Raw genomic sequence first — 17926 nt, 5'->3', positions numbered from 1 at the left:
TTGTTTACCTCTAAATGAACCTAAACTTCTATCTATTTCATAATTTAAACACATTTCAGATAAAAATTTTCTAACACATTCTATTGTCAATAATGAAGGGGTCTCCAAAGTTTCCCCGATAATTTCTAACAAATTGTTTATTCATAATAAATTATAAAAAAATTGAATAGAGGAATTTTTTTAAAGGTTATAAAATATTCATTACATCATATTCTTAAAAAACAAAAGCTTTTAAGATTTTAACATTAAACATAATGAGGTCTAAGAAGTTCCAACATCAATTTTAATTTTTCTTTGTTCCTATTTCATCTCTTGTGTTAATTTTATTTCATCTTATACAATTAAATTTATTAAATGGTACACATTTAATATAAAATAATTTATTACTATAAGACAGATTTACATGTCACTATATTATGAATGAAATTCGTTGTTACCTTTTACGTGTTGTATCATTTTTTTTTTCAATGCTTGTAATATGCTTACGGAGTTGTCCGATACCACTCGAACTCACACATGTTAAACTTTAATGATAATGTTTGTATAATGTATGTTGAATCATTTTACCACCAATATATTCTTTTGCTTGACTAAAGTGCTTCCAAACTTTTGACTTTTTTTTTTAATTTTTTGGCATTCGCAATTGTGATTGTGATTGTGATTTTTCATCTAAATATTGATTTTCTTTATTGTCAAAATAATTGAATTTTTTTTAATTATAACCCTTTTTGAAATGATTTTGAGAAATGAAATATTATTGAATAAATTATAAAAATTAAAATAAAATTAAAAAACAATTAAGAATTAAGAGAGATTATATTACTTTGATTTGAGAAATGAAAGTTGAATAGTTACGAAAGAATCGAATAAAATTAGGGTAATATTTATAGAAAAATTAATAAATAAATAAATAAATACTAAAATAACTATAGACAATAACTACATCACTGCCGGAGAGTAATAAGTAACTGTTGCATAACGGCTACCCTCTAACGGAATGTTAATTTGTTATTTTTTTTTAAATAATTTTGTAAGGCAAGCCGTCTCAAGGCTGACCTGTGGGCCTTTCCCGTAAACCCGGCATGCACTGGCCATGGGCTGGCATTTTTTGGGGCCGTAACGGCCCACCTCTATTGCTCAACGTTGAACACTCATCACGCTAAACATTCCCCGTTGCCGAACTTGAGATACAGATATGGCGCCGGCGAAAAAAGGAAAAGCCAAGGCGAAATTGGACGAGTCAACTCTGTCCTCCCAGGTCTCTGCTAACAAAACTCAAAACGACAATTTACCTTCATGTATTCGCGTCGTTTCTTCCACCTCTGTGGCCATCACCATCCACGCCAAGCCTGGCTCCAAAGTCTCCTCTATTACAGGTTCGTATAAAATTTTGATTATTTGATTTCTTTCTTTATTTTTTTTATTTTCATTTGTGTGTTCATGTTGTTTTGTTATTCGAAGATGTGAGTGATGAGGCTGTGGGAGTGCAAATTGACGCGCCGGCGAAGGACGGCGAAGCGAACGCGGCACTTCTCGAGTACATCAGCTCGGTGAGTTTTAGTTGGGTTTTCAATTTTTTTCCTTTTTCTTTTTTGAAAACGAAAGGGGATGTTAAGAAAGAGTTTGGATGTTGTTTATCTTTCCTTCTTGTTGGTCCAATCCAAAAATTTCCCTTTACATATCCTGAAAGCATGAATGGACAAGTTACCCAAAAAAAAAAAAAAAAAGGACAAGTAGGGAAGAGAATTAACCTAAACTAAGCACATTCATAAGAACATTCTGTAGGTGATAGTAGATTTAAGTTCTACTGGATGCACCTTGACATGGTCTAAATTAATTTTTATAATTGTGGAGTAAAAGTTTTTACTTGGTAACATTGTTGTAGTCTTTTACCCTTTTCCCCCTTTCATTCAATTTTTTATTCCTGATTTATGTTTTATGCATGATGGGACGTCATGTTTAATAGAATGGGAATTCATAATTTCACTCTTCCTTGTTTCAGGTTTTAGGGGTGAAAAGAAGGCAAGTGTCTATAGGTTCTGGATCTAAATCAAGGGACAAAATTGTGGTTGTCGAAGAGGTTACTCCACAAAATGTTTTTAATGCTTTGGACAAAGCATCAAAGTCCTAAACTAAAAGGTGAAATGATCGATGTGCATCTGTTTGCTTGAATTCCTTTCTTCATCCCAACAAAAGCTGGATAATCGGGATGATTCATTCAGCAGTTGACTCTGAAATATTGGCATGATGAAGATTAGGATGCTTCAGAACAGGTATTGGTTGTCATACTTTACCTGCAAAAGGTTATCTGTATTAGTTAGAGTTGTTACTGCAAGAGTTACTAGAGTTTAATTTTACTATGTATTGTTTTCTAATTAGGTTGTTTTTATCATGAATCCTTTCCTATCTATTTTGTTCTCTTCAATTTATTTTTGGTTGAGATTTTCTTTTGAATTTATATCAAGGATAAATACAGTCACCACACAATGAACGTATCTATGGTCCAATTATTTATTGCTGGCTTGTTGTTTCTTATCAAGTAATCTGCTAATAAATTTCTGGATTAATAATCTAATTATCCTTCAGTCAATTACTGCAGAAGCTTGGTCTGCAGCTATGTGAAATGTCTCTCTCAACCATTGTATAATAGCAGCCATTCAAACTAGAATTTAGCGTTGAAAGCCACAAAAAAATTGCCTTAAGAACATTTCCCTTTCTGTGAAGCACCAGCATGTGAAGCACCTGTACATGCTAACTCTCCTACAGAAAACCAGATCCCAACTACGTAAATCTGTATTATTTCTCTGTTTGAACTCTATTTATTTTTGTCTTTACTATTTTTTGTAAGATTATCGTTAAGATTCTTGATTTTCCTCTCCACTTTTGTTGAGTGCTTTGTGTCCAAATTGAAATTTATAGACAGTTTGAGCAGAATTGGACAAAATTTTAACTTTAGAGTATTGATGTGTAGAGGAATTCGACAAAGTGTCTGACTTTCTTGGCTTATGTTGCAAACTTTGCCTCTCATTTTCTTTCTATTTGATATTTTTGTTTCTCAAATGAAGTTAAATGAATTCACTTAATCCAGGAACATCTTGTAGATATTATTTTAATGTAAGAGTTACATGACAACATGAATTTTATGAAAATCATTTGATATTGTCCATATTCAAATTTCAGAAAATGAGAGAACACAAAGTTGATTCCTTTTAGTCTTAGATTGTTCTTGTGTTTGGACAAAGAGAGTTGTGGCTCTGATTTGTTAGTTTTTTAGTTTTTCCTTCAATTTTTTTGGGTAGGAGGTCAGATTAGATTCTCTTTTGAAGCAAATCCTTAAGCAAGCGTCTTTAATATTACTTCAAACGAACCTACTCATAGCATTCGTGAAGAAATGAAGTTACACACACCACAAACATCCTGGGAACAAATAACTCTCTTAAATATTTTCCCTGCAAAATTGTCCCAAATGCTCCTCTACCAATCTCTTCATTGAAATGGTTAGTCACTTCCAATAGTTCCAAATAAGTAAATCATTTTGGACCAACATCCTCTTCTAATAGAATTTTGCCATTGGTGCAAATGCTATTATATGTGCAAACTGGATTCCTGCAAATGAGGATTCCAACTGTCAAAATAATGAGTGTAAAAGCAGTCAGTGAAGCACTGGCAATTAAAATATCTGTTTGATGCTCTTTTTTGCTTCCTTTATTGGCAGCTCCTCCTTTGGTGGCAAATGCAGATGTTGAATTATCTGCTTTGATTATGATGTAGTTTCAAATTCCCTATTGTCATGGGAAGTTTGTGTTTTGTGCATTTTCCATGTCTTTGAATATTGCAGCTTGACAGAGACAATCTTTCAAACTTGCTTCTTCACATTCTTCCTTGGATTGTGATTTCGGATCGGAATATGAACCATCTTCTCATGAAATATTACTGTCTTAATTGTGTACTTGATATTCCAGCCTAGCTTTTGCAACTTTCTGCTGAGAAATTCTTTTGACAGCCTGAGGCTCAGCTGCCCTCTTTAATTCTTGCATATCCTGGAAGATATCGACGCCTGATTTCTTGATCATTTTGAACACAATACCCTTTAAGGCTACAGAGACCCATAGGTGAACACTTAAGGGTCTTATATAGAAGCCCAGAGAATTGACCTATTGTTGTTATGTTTTAATTTATTTGAATAGAGTTGAAAGATCACATCCATATTAATTTTCATCAGATAGATCGTTTCTTCTGTAGAATTGTCTCCTGGTGTAAGATTATTTATATTGAAATCTGTTGAATTGAGCAGGTAAAAATGGCCATCAACATCCACGTTTAACGACACATTGCCATAGCCAATAGGCATGTGTGCTTCTGTCTGTAGTATCCTTTGGGTACTGCACAAGGATTTCATCCTTCTGCATCTTAAGCCAAAACATCCTGGTTGATTGATTAGTTTCCAAGACTCTGGAAACCACTTGTTTCCCTGCTAAGAGATGTTGACCTGGTAACAATGTATTGGTGGGGTGTACAAAATTCTGCCATAGGACCTTATCAGAATTATAGAAAATAAAATTTACTGAATTAAGCATTCATGCTTTTGCAAAAGGTTTAGAAATTCACACAATGGATGTCTCCTGACCCTTCAGTGATTGTTGAATGAATCTACCACCGCATTTAAGAATCAATGTAACATCGGCGGGAACTGCAGGTTGTCATAATTCGCTGTCCAAACAACAATTTTCCTATCTATTCTGGCAATAAAGATTCCCGCCCTAAAACCATTGCCTATTTCATAGAATCCAAAATCGTATAAACCAAAAGACTGACAGCCATGAGGAGTTTCCTGTAGGCGATAAGAAAGCACCCAAATTAGCATAACAGAAAGTAAGATGGCAACCAATTTTGTTGTGTTTTCATTTTTGTTACAATCCTGAGAACTAGAGTAATAAACTAATTTAGTAACAGTGGGAACATACTATTTTATGAATGTGACATTTGCATTTTCCTAGTGGTATGTATAAGCAGTGAAGAATAGGACTCTAAGGGTTAACAAAATTGATAGAACATTAGAACTTTTAAGGTGAAAACTTGGGTTTGAGTCTCTATTATGTTTATGGAACTTTAATTTATCTGGTACAATAGTTGTAGGTCAAAAAATAGTGAAGAACAGTCAAAGATTTTTTGTGCCTTCTAGCAACAAACCTTACTGGCATTCCATGGTCATACTTAAGTAGATTATCAGGGTGGCTTCAATCTCTTTGAAAAATATTTTGTTCTGGATTTTCACTTTGTGCTAAAATAAAAATGGTTTAACAATCCAAAACTAAATATTTTTAGATAAATTTGAATTAATCAAGCGATAAACCCCCAAAGGGCAGCTGACAAAAGTGCAAGCATTAACGCAACAAAAATTGCATGAGTTCAAAATTTGTTAACATATCAAAATTAAATTGTGAACCGTACTCTGTTGGCAATGAAGTTACCTTATTCTAAATTATGATTTTTAGCTATACAAAAAGATTATTATTGTATGAGCGGAAGTGGAACATAAATTCACTCTTTAAACTACATAAATACATTTGAAAGAAGGAAATGAAACTGGCAAATCCATTGTGCTATATTTTCTATACCAAGACTCAGATGCAAGTAAGAAAAGAAGTAGGACTTGGAGGAATTGGAATCTCAACAGTTCCTTCTAGCATAAGTAAAACTTTCTTCATTGAAGGACGTAGCGATGGCTCATCAAGAATACACCAAAGTGCAACTTTGACCATTCTCTCCAATTGTTTTAGATCAACCTCTTCATTTCCTACCAATTGCCTCAACTCACCACCATCAAAACATTGGTAAACCCAATCTTCGAGAACAACTTGATCGTCTGGAAAGTTTTGGTCCATACATCTCCGACAACATATGATTTCTAACAACACTACTCCAAAACTATAAATATCTGCTTTCACTGTAATAGGTAGATTTCGATGCCATTCTGGTGCAACATATCCTCTTGTTCCTCTGATGCCGGTAAAAGTGTTAGTTTGGTCTGGTTTCAACAGCTTCGCCAATCCAAAGTCAGCAATTTTCGCGCACCTACTCTCATCCATGAGTACATTGTGAGGTTTTATATCACAATGGATGATTTGCGTTTGACACTCATCATGCAGATAAAGAATTCCTCGTGCTATATCCCGAGCAATGCCCATTCTTTCTATCCAATTAAGCTGTTTTTCAGGTGTGAAGAGTAGATCAGCAAGAGAACCATTGCTCATGTACTCGTATACTAACACCTTGTTGGGTCCATCAAAGGAATAACCAAGCAAACGAACTAAATTCTTGTGATGGGTTCTCCCAATTACCTTTATCTCAGTCAGGAATTCCCTCTCCCCTTCAACTAGTGCCTTCTCTAATTTCTTGATAGCTACAAACTTATTGCAATGCATCATAGTCCCTTTATAAACTATACCTGAAGATCCTCTTCCAATCTCTTCCTTGAAACCATCAGTTAGTTTTTCGATCTCTGCAAAAGTAAATGATATCGGTGAAACGTCCTCACATAACCTGAAATTACCATTTCCAGGAATTCTTTTGTATGACCAGGCTTGATATCTGTGGATGAAAATCCCACAAGTTGCCAAAACAACAAATATAGAAGCGCCAAATACACAGCTCAGTGTAATTATCAAACTGGTTCCGAGGTATTTCTTCTCCTCTCCAGGCACATTGTTACTATCAGAGGACGCATTTCCTACCTTGATGAAAGCAAAAGTTTTTGATCCACTACCCATATCTCTTCTTCCAAATCTCAAAGGAAGCCTTTGCATTCTGCACGTCCTATCATCACTCTTGAAGAGGGCAGCTTCGCAATTGCAGTCTGCCAAACATGCTTGTTGACAGTCTTCTTTGGTTGTTTCTGACAAATCAAAGTATGAGACATCTTCCCACAGAGTATTCTCCAATGATTGGATCTTGAATTTGACAGATCCATGCCCATTGCTGCAACTTTCTGCAATGAAATCTCTTTCACACCCGGAAGTCTGATTGCTCTGGTTCACAAGGGCAAATCCTGGAAGACATTCACAGTCAGGTTTTTGATCATTTAAAACACAATAGCTGTTAACGCCACACAGACCCTTAGGATCACACTTATTTTGGGACGAGTTCCACACGGCGGACCATGTACCATTTGGTCTCAAACTGTGTGAGTATAATCTGAATATCCCATCCCAATCAACTCTCATTAAATAAAGTACTCCTCCTGTTGGATACACTTCTGCAATATTCTTTATATTGACACCACTGGTGTTAAGCAGGTAAAGATGGCCATCAACACCAAGGTTTAGTGTCACATTATCACCTTGCCCATCTGTACCAGACGCATAATAGGCATATGGAGCTGTGTCATCGGTATTCGTTGGATACTGAACAAGGTTCCCATCTCTTTGCATCTTAAGCCGGAATTTCCCTGTGGAAGGATCTGTTTCTGAAACACCTGGAAACAACTCATGTCCTGCCAGGAGGCGTTGAGTTGGCAAAATAGTATCAGTTGGGTAGTCGAAACTCTGCCATATTATTCCTCCACTAGAGTTGTAAAGCACAAAGTTTCCAGAGTCCAGCATGGAAGCAGAAGAGGCAGACACAAAATTCTGATTGGCAATATCGGTACCTTGGCCTTGTGCTGATTGCAAGACAAGCTTGCCTTCAGTACTCAACAGCAAGGTGGTGTTGTTGGGGAGCGGCGGATCATCGCGGTTTGCTGTCCAGACGACAGTTTTCTCAGGAATTCCGGCAAGAAAAATTCCAACGGCATAGCCATTGCCTCGCGGATAAAATCCGAAGGCGTAGAGTTTAGAAATTGATGGCCATGAGGAGTTTGTGGTAGGTCTTAGAGAAGTTCCCAGGCTTATATTAGACTGTCTTCGTTGAGCTGTAACAACAGAAGATGCAAATAAGAAGAACAAGAAGATAGAATGGATTAAAAGAAAATGTAATCTCTGCATTTTAATGTTAAAAAATGAAATACGGTTGTAGTGAATGGATTTGGAGCTAAATACAAAAGAGGATCCTGACTGCATATTTTTAAGATCTAAGAAAATTTATCAAGTCTCCCCCAAGTCAAGTTGCTCAAAAGACTTGGACTTTTCAATACTCACCCATTACCATTCAATAATGCACTTGCGGTATGCTGACTTTTCTTCTTCTTCTTCTTCTTCTCCTTTTCTAGTTTTTTTTTTTTTTTTTTTCACAATTTTTCCCAACTATCATGTCAGCCTAAAAATAAAAGATTACTTTAAATTTCAAATATAACAATGGAGCGGTACGGTTTTGAATACTTAATTAACTTACTATGTGTTATTATATGATTGAGTATTATTTTATATTTAATTTAAAATTACTCAATTATATTATAATATATTATATAATCATCAAATTAATATTTCAAATTGAGTATACATAATTTTATTGAATTTGAATTATAATATAATGCTCAAAAGACTGTGAAGTGGTCAATGGTCTTAACCTTTGTAGAGCTGTCTCTTTCATTTGAATTTGAAAATTGATCATACGGTAAATGGAAGAATGATGCAGCTAGAAATGCTATTTGTCAAAGCGACTTCCTGCAATCTCGTTGCCACTACCATAACATTTCTAAGTCTTCCCACTTTTCTCCAAGTCAATCACACGGTTTCTAGGAAAGCTGATATTCCCCACCCTACTAACACGGGATTCAAATTGGAGGAATTATAGTTCTGGACTGGTTAAAAGCCCAGAACTCTAAACTACTTATATTGTTCTGGACCGGTTCTCAATCCATCTACAGAACAATAATTCCTCCAATTGGAATAGATTAATTATTTCTCCAACTCCAAGTCATTAGGCAAAATAGTATTCTTCTAGTTTCTTTAGGATGCCTCACAATAGATGAATTATTGCTAGATTTAGGCAAAGGTGTACTAGGATTGTGGTACCATCGCACACTCCTTTTGGTATTCTGCTCTAAACTTAATTGTTCACCTCGATTTGATTGAAGAAGTTTAATGCCATTGTCAGGCTAAATTTGTACTTCAAATAACTAAGCTTAACTAGAATATATATGTATAGAAAGAAAATGAATAAGAGATAAGACATGGATAAGGGTGTACATAATTTGGTTCAAATCATAAAATTGAATCAAATTGCTTAAAAATTTTAGGTTGGGTTAGTTTGGTTTGGTTAAAATTTTTTAAACCGTTTTTTTTGTTTGGATTGTAGTTTAAGTAATTTTCAAATTGAATCAAACTGTAAACCATATTTAAAATATATATATATATATATATATATATATATATATATATATATATATATATATATATATATATACTATGTTTAACAAAATTTTTCAATAAACAATTAGATTCGGTATACAACTTATTTTTTCATATTTATTTTGTTATTTTTTGTACATGTATATTGTATATATATTTTATATTTATTTTACACGTATATATATATATTATGTTTTAAAAAACTATAATTTAGTTAATTTTATTAAATGATATATGTATATAATTTTAAAATATTCAAACTATAATAGTCAAATTGTGTATCATATAATATATCAAAAAACTCAAATTACTATATTGTGTATCATATTGTATGATACTTTTTAAAAATTAAAATAATAAATTATTAATAAAGTAGTATAATTGAAACGTCTTCATTTTGAAAAACATCACAAACATCTTTAATATTTTAAATTTTTTCATATACATCCTTAATGCATTCATTTTTTCTTAAAAAGTGTATCAATTTGTATAAAAACTATGTATTGTATCATATTGTATTATATGATATGTTTACTGTATCATATTAATTTGATACACCTTATAATACGTATTATTTTTTGTCTGTATCGTATTATATCGTACAATATGATATGTATCGCATATCAGAGTATGTGAGTTCTATGGCAACAAAGTTGCATCTCTTATAAACATTTTGCAATGATTTGATATTTCCAACTAGAGATTCTAAAGATGGGTTTTGTAATTATCATACAACTCCACCTCATGTGCTTTGTTTGAATAAAAAACTTCAATAAGATGAGTAGCTAAAGTAGAGTTCTTCTCCACCTTTTGATTCTTCCTAATTCCATTGTGTATTCTCATCAAACTCAACAAACCTACTAGTCATAATCTTTTGTGTTTTGAGATTTAATACTTGATACCTTTCCCTTGAGGGCTATAAATAAGAAATTTTCCATTTTCAACATTTTCTTCTAACTTGTGTTGGTTCTTAGCAGGAATTTGTGAATAATTCAATGATCCAACAATTGTTAGATGTTTTACAATTGGTTTTCTATCAAACAATATCATGTGTATATACTTTTTAGAATATAATTAGGTGCATATATAATATGTCATCGTGTGATTAGGGATTACTCTATCCTTAATTTAAAATTCACTTAATCACATGATAACACATCATCTATGTATCTAATGGTGTATTTAAAAGTGTATTAGTATAATTTTATTGTTTTATATCACTCCAAGCTTCTAGTAGAATCTTGCCTTTTAACTACACCACAAGCCAACTTGTTCAAAAGATAAACTGTTGTATAGATAGTTTCATCCCATAATTTTTTGGGTAAATACTTCTCTATCAACATGCACTTTGTCGTTTCCATGATTGTTTTGTTTTTCTTTCTGAAACTCCATTTTGTGAAGGAGAGTAACTAATTTTAAGTTGATGTTCCATTCCTTCATCTTCAAAATTTTGTCAAATTTGGAAGAATTATATTTCTTACCTCTACTAGACCTAAAAGCCTTATCTTGTAACCACTGTGAGTTTCAAAAGGAGCTTTAAACTTCTTGGACAGATTAAAAACATTACTTCTTTGCATTAAATAAACTCAAGTCATTCTTGAAAAATCATCTATGAACTATATAAAGTACTTATTGTTAGTTGTCCTTAGTTAATGGAGTTTTTACAAGTGTGAGTATTATGTCAATTATCTTGCAACTAGGGTGATTAACATTTGTTTAAACAACAATAGGACCTGTTAAAAGGATCCACAATTGGCAAATAAACTTTACTTTAGCTCATAACTCAAAGAAAATGTTTTAAACTAGATGTGACCTCATCAAGAATCCATAAATAAGAAATAAGGATCAAATCTATCATGATTATTGTAATATATTGAACATTAAATAATTGTTTCATATTATCTTGAAGTCACTTTCCCTAACTTTAATAATCAAAATTGAAGTGCAATTACTTTCCTACAATACCAGGATCATGACAACGTCTATCAAACCATCAACTTCCATGCCTTAAAAGATAATGTTACATATAACTTTAACTTTCCCTACTATAAATTATTAATAATAAAAAAATGATAGAAAAAGTAAACCCACAAAAAGATATTCTTATCAATTAATTGTTTTAATAATATAACTATGTTATTGTCTTAGTAATAATACCACCGTGATCGTCAGCGTTTGCTATTATCAGATAAACCACATTAATAACTCACTCTTTATTTTCTTTTGTTTGTCTTTTCGTATTCTTACTTATAAATCCACCAAAGTTTGGTTTAATTTTTGTTGGTAAAAACTTTCGTATCAATAGAAGATACTGATAGTAAATATTTATAACTTTATTAGGCTTCTCATTGATAATTTTTATTTTATTTTTTATAATTTTAAATAACGTCAAAAAGCTCACAAAAGCATGCTTGTCATGCTATGGGCCATGCTTTGAGCCTTTCAAAAATGCAAGATGGCCTGACAAGGTTTGTGGTATAACAAGTTATGCTAAATTTAAATTGGTCAAACTCATCGTTAATTCTACTGAGATCCTCAAATATTAATTAGTAGTTGGAGATTTAAATTTAAAAAGTTAAACTTATTTTTCGTTTCTTTTTTAAATTTAACGAATAAATATAATTAGTTATTAAATAATATTTTCTTTAATTTGTTGTTGGAATTTTCTAACTTAAAATAATATAAGCATTAACGTCTATTGAATTTGTTTGATTCAATTTCTTTCAATAAAAATTATTACTATACTTAAGTTTTTGTAAATGGTTAGTTGCCTAGTGAAAATTATTTTTTTTTATAAAAAAATTTTCAACTCAAATTTTATTTTAACCAAGCTAGCCTTCATGTTTTATGAGCCGGTTCACCAATAATTAAACTTTTTATTTTTTGTAAAATTATTAAAATTCATAATTTTTTAAGTTAAATGAGAATAGTATTTATAGAAATTTATTTAAAAACTCTTGTTTATGAAAGAAAAAAATCTCAGTAGTATGATAAAAGATAATCAAACCAATAAAATAAAGAAAATCATACATGAAAAAAAAAATGATATGTATTATAATTTACAAGTATAATATATTTTTACTTTGAACTATATCTGAATTTTTAAAATTTTTAAATATAATTTTAACAACCCGATTTTACAATTTGAAATTCACAGTCTCTCAATCATTCCTGCATATAATATTTTAAAAAATACTTGAATGTGAACTTAATCATATATCATCTAATACATATCCACTAACACTAAAAGTTGATATTGAAAAATATTTTTTATATGCTCTACACTATGCAATAATACCAAATTGATCATTTTCACTCAAAATTTAAGACAAATTATCAATATTTATATAATTTGTAAATTCACCAAAAAAAAGTTTGAAACTACTTATTGTATATTTTTCGTGATGATAGACCAAAAATATTGTTTACCTCTAAATGAACCTAAACTTCTATCTATTTCATAATTTAAACACATTTCAGATAAAAATTTTCTAACACATTCTATTGTCAATAATAAAGGGGTCTCCAAAGTTTCCCCGATAATTTCTAACAAATTGTTTATTCATAATAAATTATAAAAAAATTGAATAGATGAATTTTTTTAAAGGTTATAAAATATTCATTACATCATATTCTTAAAAAACAAAAGCTTTTTAAGATTTTAACATTAAACATAATGAGGTCTAAGAAGTTCCAACATCAATTTTAATTTTTCTTTGTTCCTATTTCATCTCTTGTGTTAATTTTATTTCATCTTATACAATTAAATTTATTAAATGGCACACATTTAATATAAAATAATTTATCACTATAAGATAGATTTATATGTCACTATATTATGAATGAAATTCGTTGTTACCTTTTACGTGTTGTATCATTTTTTTTTCAATGCTTGTAATATGCTTACGGAGTTGTCCGATACCACTCGAACTCACACATGTTAAACTTTAATGATAATGTTTGTATAATGTATGTTGAATCATTTTACCACCAATATATTATTTTGCTTGACTAAAGTGCTTCCAAACTTTTGACTTTTTTTTTAATTTTTTGGCATTCGCAATTGTGATTGTGATTGTGATTTTTCATCTAAATATTGATTTTCTTTATTGTCAAAATAATTGAATTTTTTTAATTTTAACCCTTTTTGAAATGATTTTGAGAAATGAAATATTATTGAATAAATTATAAAAATTAAAATAAAATGAAAAAACAATTAAGAATTAAGAGAGATTATATTACTTTGATTTGAGCAATGAAAGTTGAATAGTTACGAAAGAATCGAATAAAATTAGGGTAATATTTATAGAAAAATTAATAAATAAATAAATAAATACTAAAATAACTATAGACAATAACTACATCACTGCCGGAGAGTAATAAGTAACTGTTGCATAACGGCTACCCTCTAACGGAATGTTAATTTGTTATTTTTTTTTAAATAATTTTGTAAGGCAAGCCGTCTCAAGGCTGACCTGTGGGCCTTTCCCGTAAACCCGGCATGCACTGGCCATGGGCTGGCATTTTTTGGGGCCGTAACGGCCCACCTCTATTGCTCAACGTTGAACACTCATCACGCTAAACATTCCCCGTTGCCGAACTTGAGATACAGATATGGCGCCGGCGAAAAAAGGAAAAGCCAAGGCGAAATTGGACGAGTCAACTCTGTCCTCCCAGGTCTCTGCTAACAAAACTCAAAACGACAATTTACCTTCATGTATTCGCGTCGTTTCTTCCACCTCTGTGGCCATCACCATCCACGCCAAGCCTGGCTCCAAAGTCTCCTCTATTACAGGTTCGTATAAAATTTTGATTATTTGATTTCTTTCTTTATTTTTTTTATTTTCATTTGTGTGTTCATGTTGTTTTGTTATTCGAAGATGTGAGTGATGAGGCTGTGGGAGTGCAAATTGACGCGCCGGCGAAGGACGGCGAAGCGAACGCGGCACTTCTCGAGTACATCAGCTCGGTGAGTTTTAGTTGGGTTTTCAATTTTTTTCCTTTTTCTTTTTTGAAAACGAAAGGGGATGTTAAGAAAGAGTTTGGATGTTGTTTATCTTTCCTTCTTGTTGGTCCAATCCAAAAATTTCCCTTTACATATCCTGAAAGCATGAATGGACAAGTTACCCAAAAAAAAAAAAAAAAAGGACAAGTAGGGAAGAGAATTAACCTAAACTAAGCACATTCATAAGAACATTCTGTAGGTGATAGTAGATTTAAGTTCTACTGGATGCACCTTGACATGGTCTAAATTAATTTTTATAATTGTGGAGTAAAAGTTTTTACTTGGTAACATTGTTGTAGTCTTTTACCCTTTTCCCCCTTTCATTCAATTTTTTATTCCTGATTTATGTTTTATGCATGATGGGACGTCATGTTTAATAGAATGGGAATTCATAATTTCACTCTTCCTTGTTTCAGGTTTTAGGGGTGAAAAGAAGGCAAGTGTCTATAGGTTCTGGATCTAAATCAAGGGACAAAATTGTGGTTGTCGAAGAGGTTACTCCACAAAATGTTTTTAATGCTTTGGACAAAGCATCAAAGTCCTAAACTAAAAGGTGAAATGATCGATGTGCATCTGTTTGCTTGAATTCCTTTCTTCATCCCAACAAAAGCTGGATAATCGGGATGATTCATTCAGCAGTTGACTCTGAAATATTGGCATGATGAAGATTAGGATGCTTCAGAACAGGTATTGGTTGTCATACTTTACCTGCAAAAGGTTATCTGTATTAGTTAGAGTTGTTACTGCAAGAGTTACTAGAGTTTAATTTTACTATGTATTGTTTTCTAATTAGGTTGTTTTTATCATGAATCCTTTCCTATCTATTTTGTTCTCTTCAATTTATTTTTGGTTGAGATTTTCTTTTGAATTTATATCAAGGATAAATACAGTCACCACACAATGAACGTATCTATGGTCCAATTATTTATTGCTGGCTTGTTGTTTCTTATCAAGTAATCTGCTAATAAATTTCTGGATTAATAATCTAATTATCCTTCAGTCAATTACTGCAGAAGCTTGGTCTGCAGCTATGTGAAATGTCTCTCTCAACCATTGTATAATAGCAGCCATTCAAACTAGAATTTAGCGTTGAAAGCCACAAAAAAATTGCCTTAAGAACATTTCCCTTTCTGTGAAGCACCAGCATGTGAAGCACCTGTACATGCTAACTCTCCTACAGAAAACCAGATCCCAACTACGTAAATCTGTATTATTTCTCTGTTTGAACTCTATTTATTTTTGTCTTTACTATTTTTTGTAAGATTATCGTTAAGATTCTTGATTTTCCTCTCCACTTTTGTTGAGTGCTTTGTGTCCAAATTGAAATTTATAGACAGTTTGAGCAGAATTGGACAAAATTTTAACTTTAGAGTATTGATGTGTAGAGGAATTCGACAAAGTGTCTGACTTTCTTGGCTTATGTTGCAAACTTTGCCTCTCATTTTCTTTCTATTTGATATTTTTGTTTCTCAAATGAAGTTAAATGAATTCACTTAATCCAGGAACATCTTGTAGATATTATTTTAATGTAAGAGTTACATGACAACATGAATTTTATGAAAATCATTTGATATTGTCCATATTCAAATTTCAGAAAATGAGAGAACACAAAGTTGATTCCTTTTAGTCTTAGATTGTTCTTGTGTTTGGACAAAGAGAGTTGTGGCTCTGATTTGTTAGTTTTTTAGTTTTTCCTTCAATTTTTTTGGGTAGGAGGTCAGATTAGATTCTCTTTTGAAGCAAATCCTTAAGCAAGCGTCTTTAATATTACTTCAAACGAACCTACTCATAGCATTCGTGAAGAAATGAAGTTACACACACCACAAACATCCTGGGAACAAATAACTCTCTTAAATATTTTCCCTGCAAAATTGTCCCAAATGCTCCTCTACCAATCTCTTCATTGAAATGGTTAGTCACTTCCAATAGTTCCAAATAAGTAAATCATTTTGGACCAACATCCTCTTCTAATAGAATTTTGCCATTGGTGCAAATGCTATTATATGTGCAAACTGGATTCCTGCAAATGAGGATTCCAACTGTCAAAATAATGAGTGTAAAAGCAGTCAGTGAAGCACTGGCAATTAAAATATCTGTTTGATGCTCTTTTTTGCTTCCTTTATTGGCAGCTCCTCCTTTGGTGGCAAATGCAGATGTTGAATTATCTGCTTTGATTATGATGTAGTTTCAAATTCCCTATTGTCATGGGAAGTTTGTGTTTTGTGCATTTTCCATGTCTTTGAATATTGCAGCTTGACAGAGACAATCTTTCAAACTTGCTTCTTCACATTCTTCCTTGGATTGTGATTTCGGATCGGAATATGAACCATCTTCTCATGAAATATTACTGTCTTAATTGTGTACTTGATATTCCAGCCTAGCTTTTGCAACTTTCTGCTGAGAAATTCTTTTGACAGCCTGAGGCTCAGCTGCCCTCTTTAATTCTTGCATATCCTGGAAGATATCGACGCCTGATTTCTTGATCATTTTGAACACAATACCCTTTAAGGCTACAGAGACCCATAGGTGAACACTTAAGGGTCTTATATAGAAGCCCAGAGAATTGACCTATTGTTGTTATGTTTTAATTTATTTGAATAGAGTTGAAAGATCACATCCATATTAATTTTCATCAGATAGATCGTTTCTTCTGTAGAATTGTCTCCTGGTGTAAGATTATTTATATTGAAATCTGTTGAATTGAGCAGGTAAAAATGGCCATCAACATCCACGTTTAACGACACATTGCCATAGCCAATAGGCATGTGTGCTTCTGTCTGTAGTATCCTTTGGGTACTGCACAAGGATTTCATCCTTCTGCATCTTAAGCCAAAACATCCTGGTTGATTGATTAGTTTCCAAGACTCTGGAAACCACTTGTTTCCCTGCTAAGAGATGTTGACCTGGTAACAATGTATTGGTGGGGTGTACAAAATTCTGCCATAGGACCTTATCAGAATTATAGAAAATAAAATTTACTGAATTAAGCATTCATGCTTTTGCAAAAGGTTTAGAAATTCACACAATGGATGTCTCCTGACCCTTCAGTGATTGTTGAATGAATCTACCACCGCATTTAAGAATCAATGTAACATCGGCGGGAACTGCAGGTTGTCATAATTCGCTGTCCAAACAACAATTTTCCTATCTATTCTGGCAATAAAGATTCCCGCCCTAAAACCATTGCCTATTTCATAGAATCCAAAATCGTATAAACCAAAAGACTGACAGCCATGAGGAGTTTCCTGTAGGCGATAAGAAAGCACCCAAATTAGCATAACAGAAAGTAAGATGGCAACCAATTTTGTTGTGTTTTCATTTTTGTTACAATCCTGAGAACTAGAGTAATAAACTAATTTAGTAACAGTGGGAACATACTATTTTATGAATGTGACATTTGCATTTTCCTAGTGGTATGTATAAGCAGTGAAGAATAGGACTCTAAGGGTTAACATAATTGATAGAACATTAGAACTTTTAAGGTGAAAACTTGGGTTTGAGTCTCTATTATGTTTATGGAACTTTAATTTATCTGGTACAATAGTTGTAGGTCAAAAAATAGTGAAGAACAGTCAAAGATTTTTTGTGCCTTCTAGCAACAAACCTTACTGGCATTCCATGGTCATACTTAAGT

The 17926-nt window shown here is 32.3% G+C and overlaps 3 protein-coding genes across 17 annotated transcripts; 2 read left to right on the top strand and 1 right to left on the bottom strand.

Moving 5' to 3' along the window:
- Nucleotides 1-1099: 1099 nt before the first annotated feature.
- On the top strand, nt 1100-4578 carry LOC123199128 (UPF0235 protein C15orf40 homolog). 8 transcript variants are annotated; one of them, XR_006498197.1, is made up of 5 exons: nt 1100-1376; nt 1462-1550; nt 2003-2273; nt 4004-4112; nt 4295-4578. XR_006498197.1 is itself a non-coding variant. In XM_044613990.1 (3 exons), exons 1-3 carry the CDS (start codon nt 1196-1198, stop codon nt 2129-2131), a joined length of 399 nt encoding a protein of 132 aa, XP_044469925.1. In that variant the 5' UTR covers nt 1101-1195; the 3' UTR covers nt 2132-2410. The 8 variants fall into 8 exon arrangements, 1 of the variants encoding a protein (XP_044469925.1); XR_006498193.1 differs by lacking the exon at nt 4004-4112 and adding an exon at nt 2587-2793; XR_006498194.1 differs by lacking the exon at nt 4004-4112.
- Nucleotides 4579-5433: 855 nt separating this feature from the next.
- On the bottom strand, nt 5434-8108 carry LOC123198780 (G-type lectin S-receptor-like serine/threonine-protein kinase LECRK1). The gene has a single exon (XM_044613553.1). It carries the CDS (start codon nt 8055-8057, stop codon nt 5625-5627), a length of 2433 nt encoding a protein of 810 aa, XP_044469488.1. The 5' UTR covers nt 8058-8108; the 3' UTR covers nt 5434-5624.
- Nucleotides 8109-13805: 5697 nt separating this feature from the next.
- Nucleotides 13806-17284, top strand: LOC123198662 (UPF0235 protein C15orf40 homolog). Of its 8 annotated transcripts, none has more exons than XR_006498098.1 (5): nt 13806-14082; nt 14168-14256; nt 14709-14979; nt 16710-16818; nt 17001-17284. XR_006498098.1 is itself a non-coding variant. In XM_044613398.1 (3 exons), exons 1-3 carry the CDS (start codon nt 13902-13904, stop codon nt 14835-14837), a joined length of 399 nt encoding a protein of 132 aa, XP_044469333.1. In that variant the 5' UTR covers nt 13807-13901; the 3' UTR covers nt 14838-15116. The 8 variants fall into 8 exon arrangements, 1 of the variants encoding a protein (XP_044469333.1); XR_006498094.1 differs by lacking the exon at nt 16710-16818 and adding an exon at nt 15293-15499; XR_006498095.1 differs by lacking the exon at nt 16710-16818.
- Nucleotides 17285-17926: the final 642 nt, after the last annotated feature.

The sequence above is a fragment of the Mangifera indica genome, chromosome 16, assembly GCF_011075055.1.
Source record: "Mangifera indica cultivar Alphonso chromosome 16, CATAS_Mindica_2.1, whole genome shotgun sequence".
NCBI lineage: Eukaryota > Viridiplantae > Streptophyta > Magnoliopsida > Sapindales > Anacardiaceae > Mangifera > Mangifera indica.
Note: the sequence above shows the minus strand (reverse complement) of the source record. Positions and strands in the feature narration are given on the sequence as shown.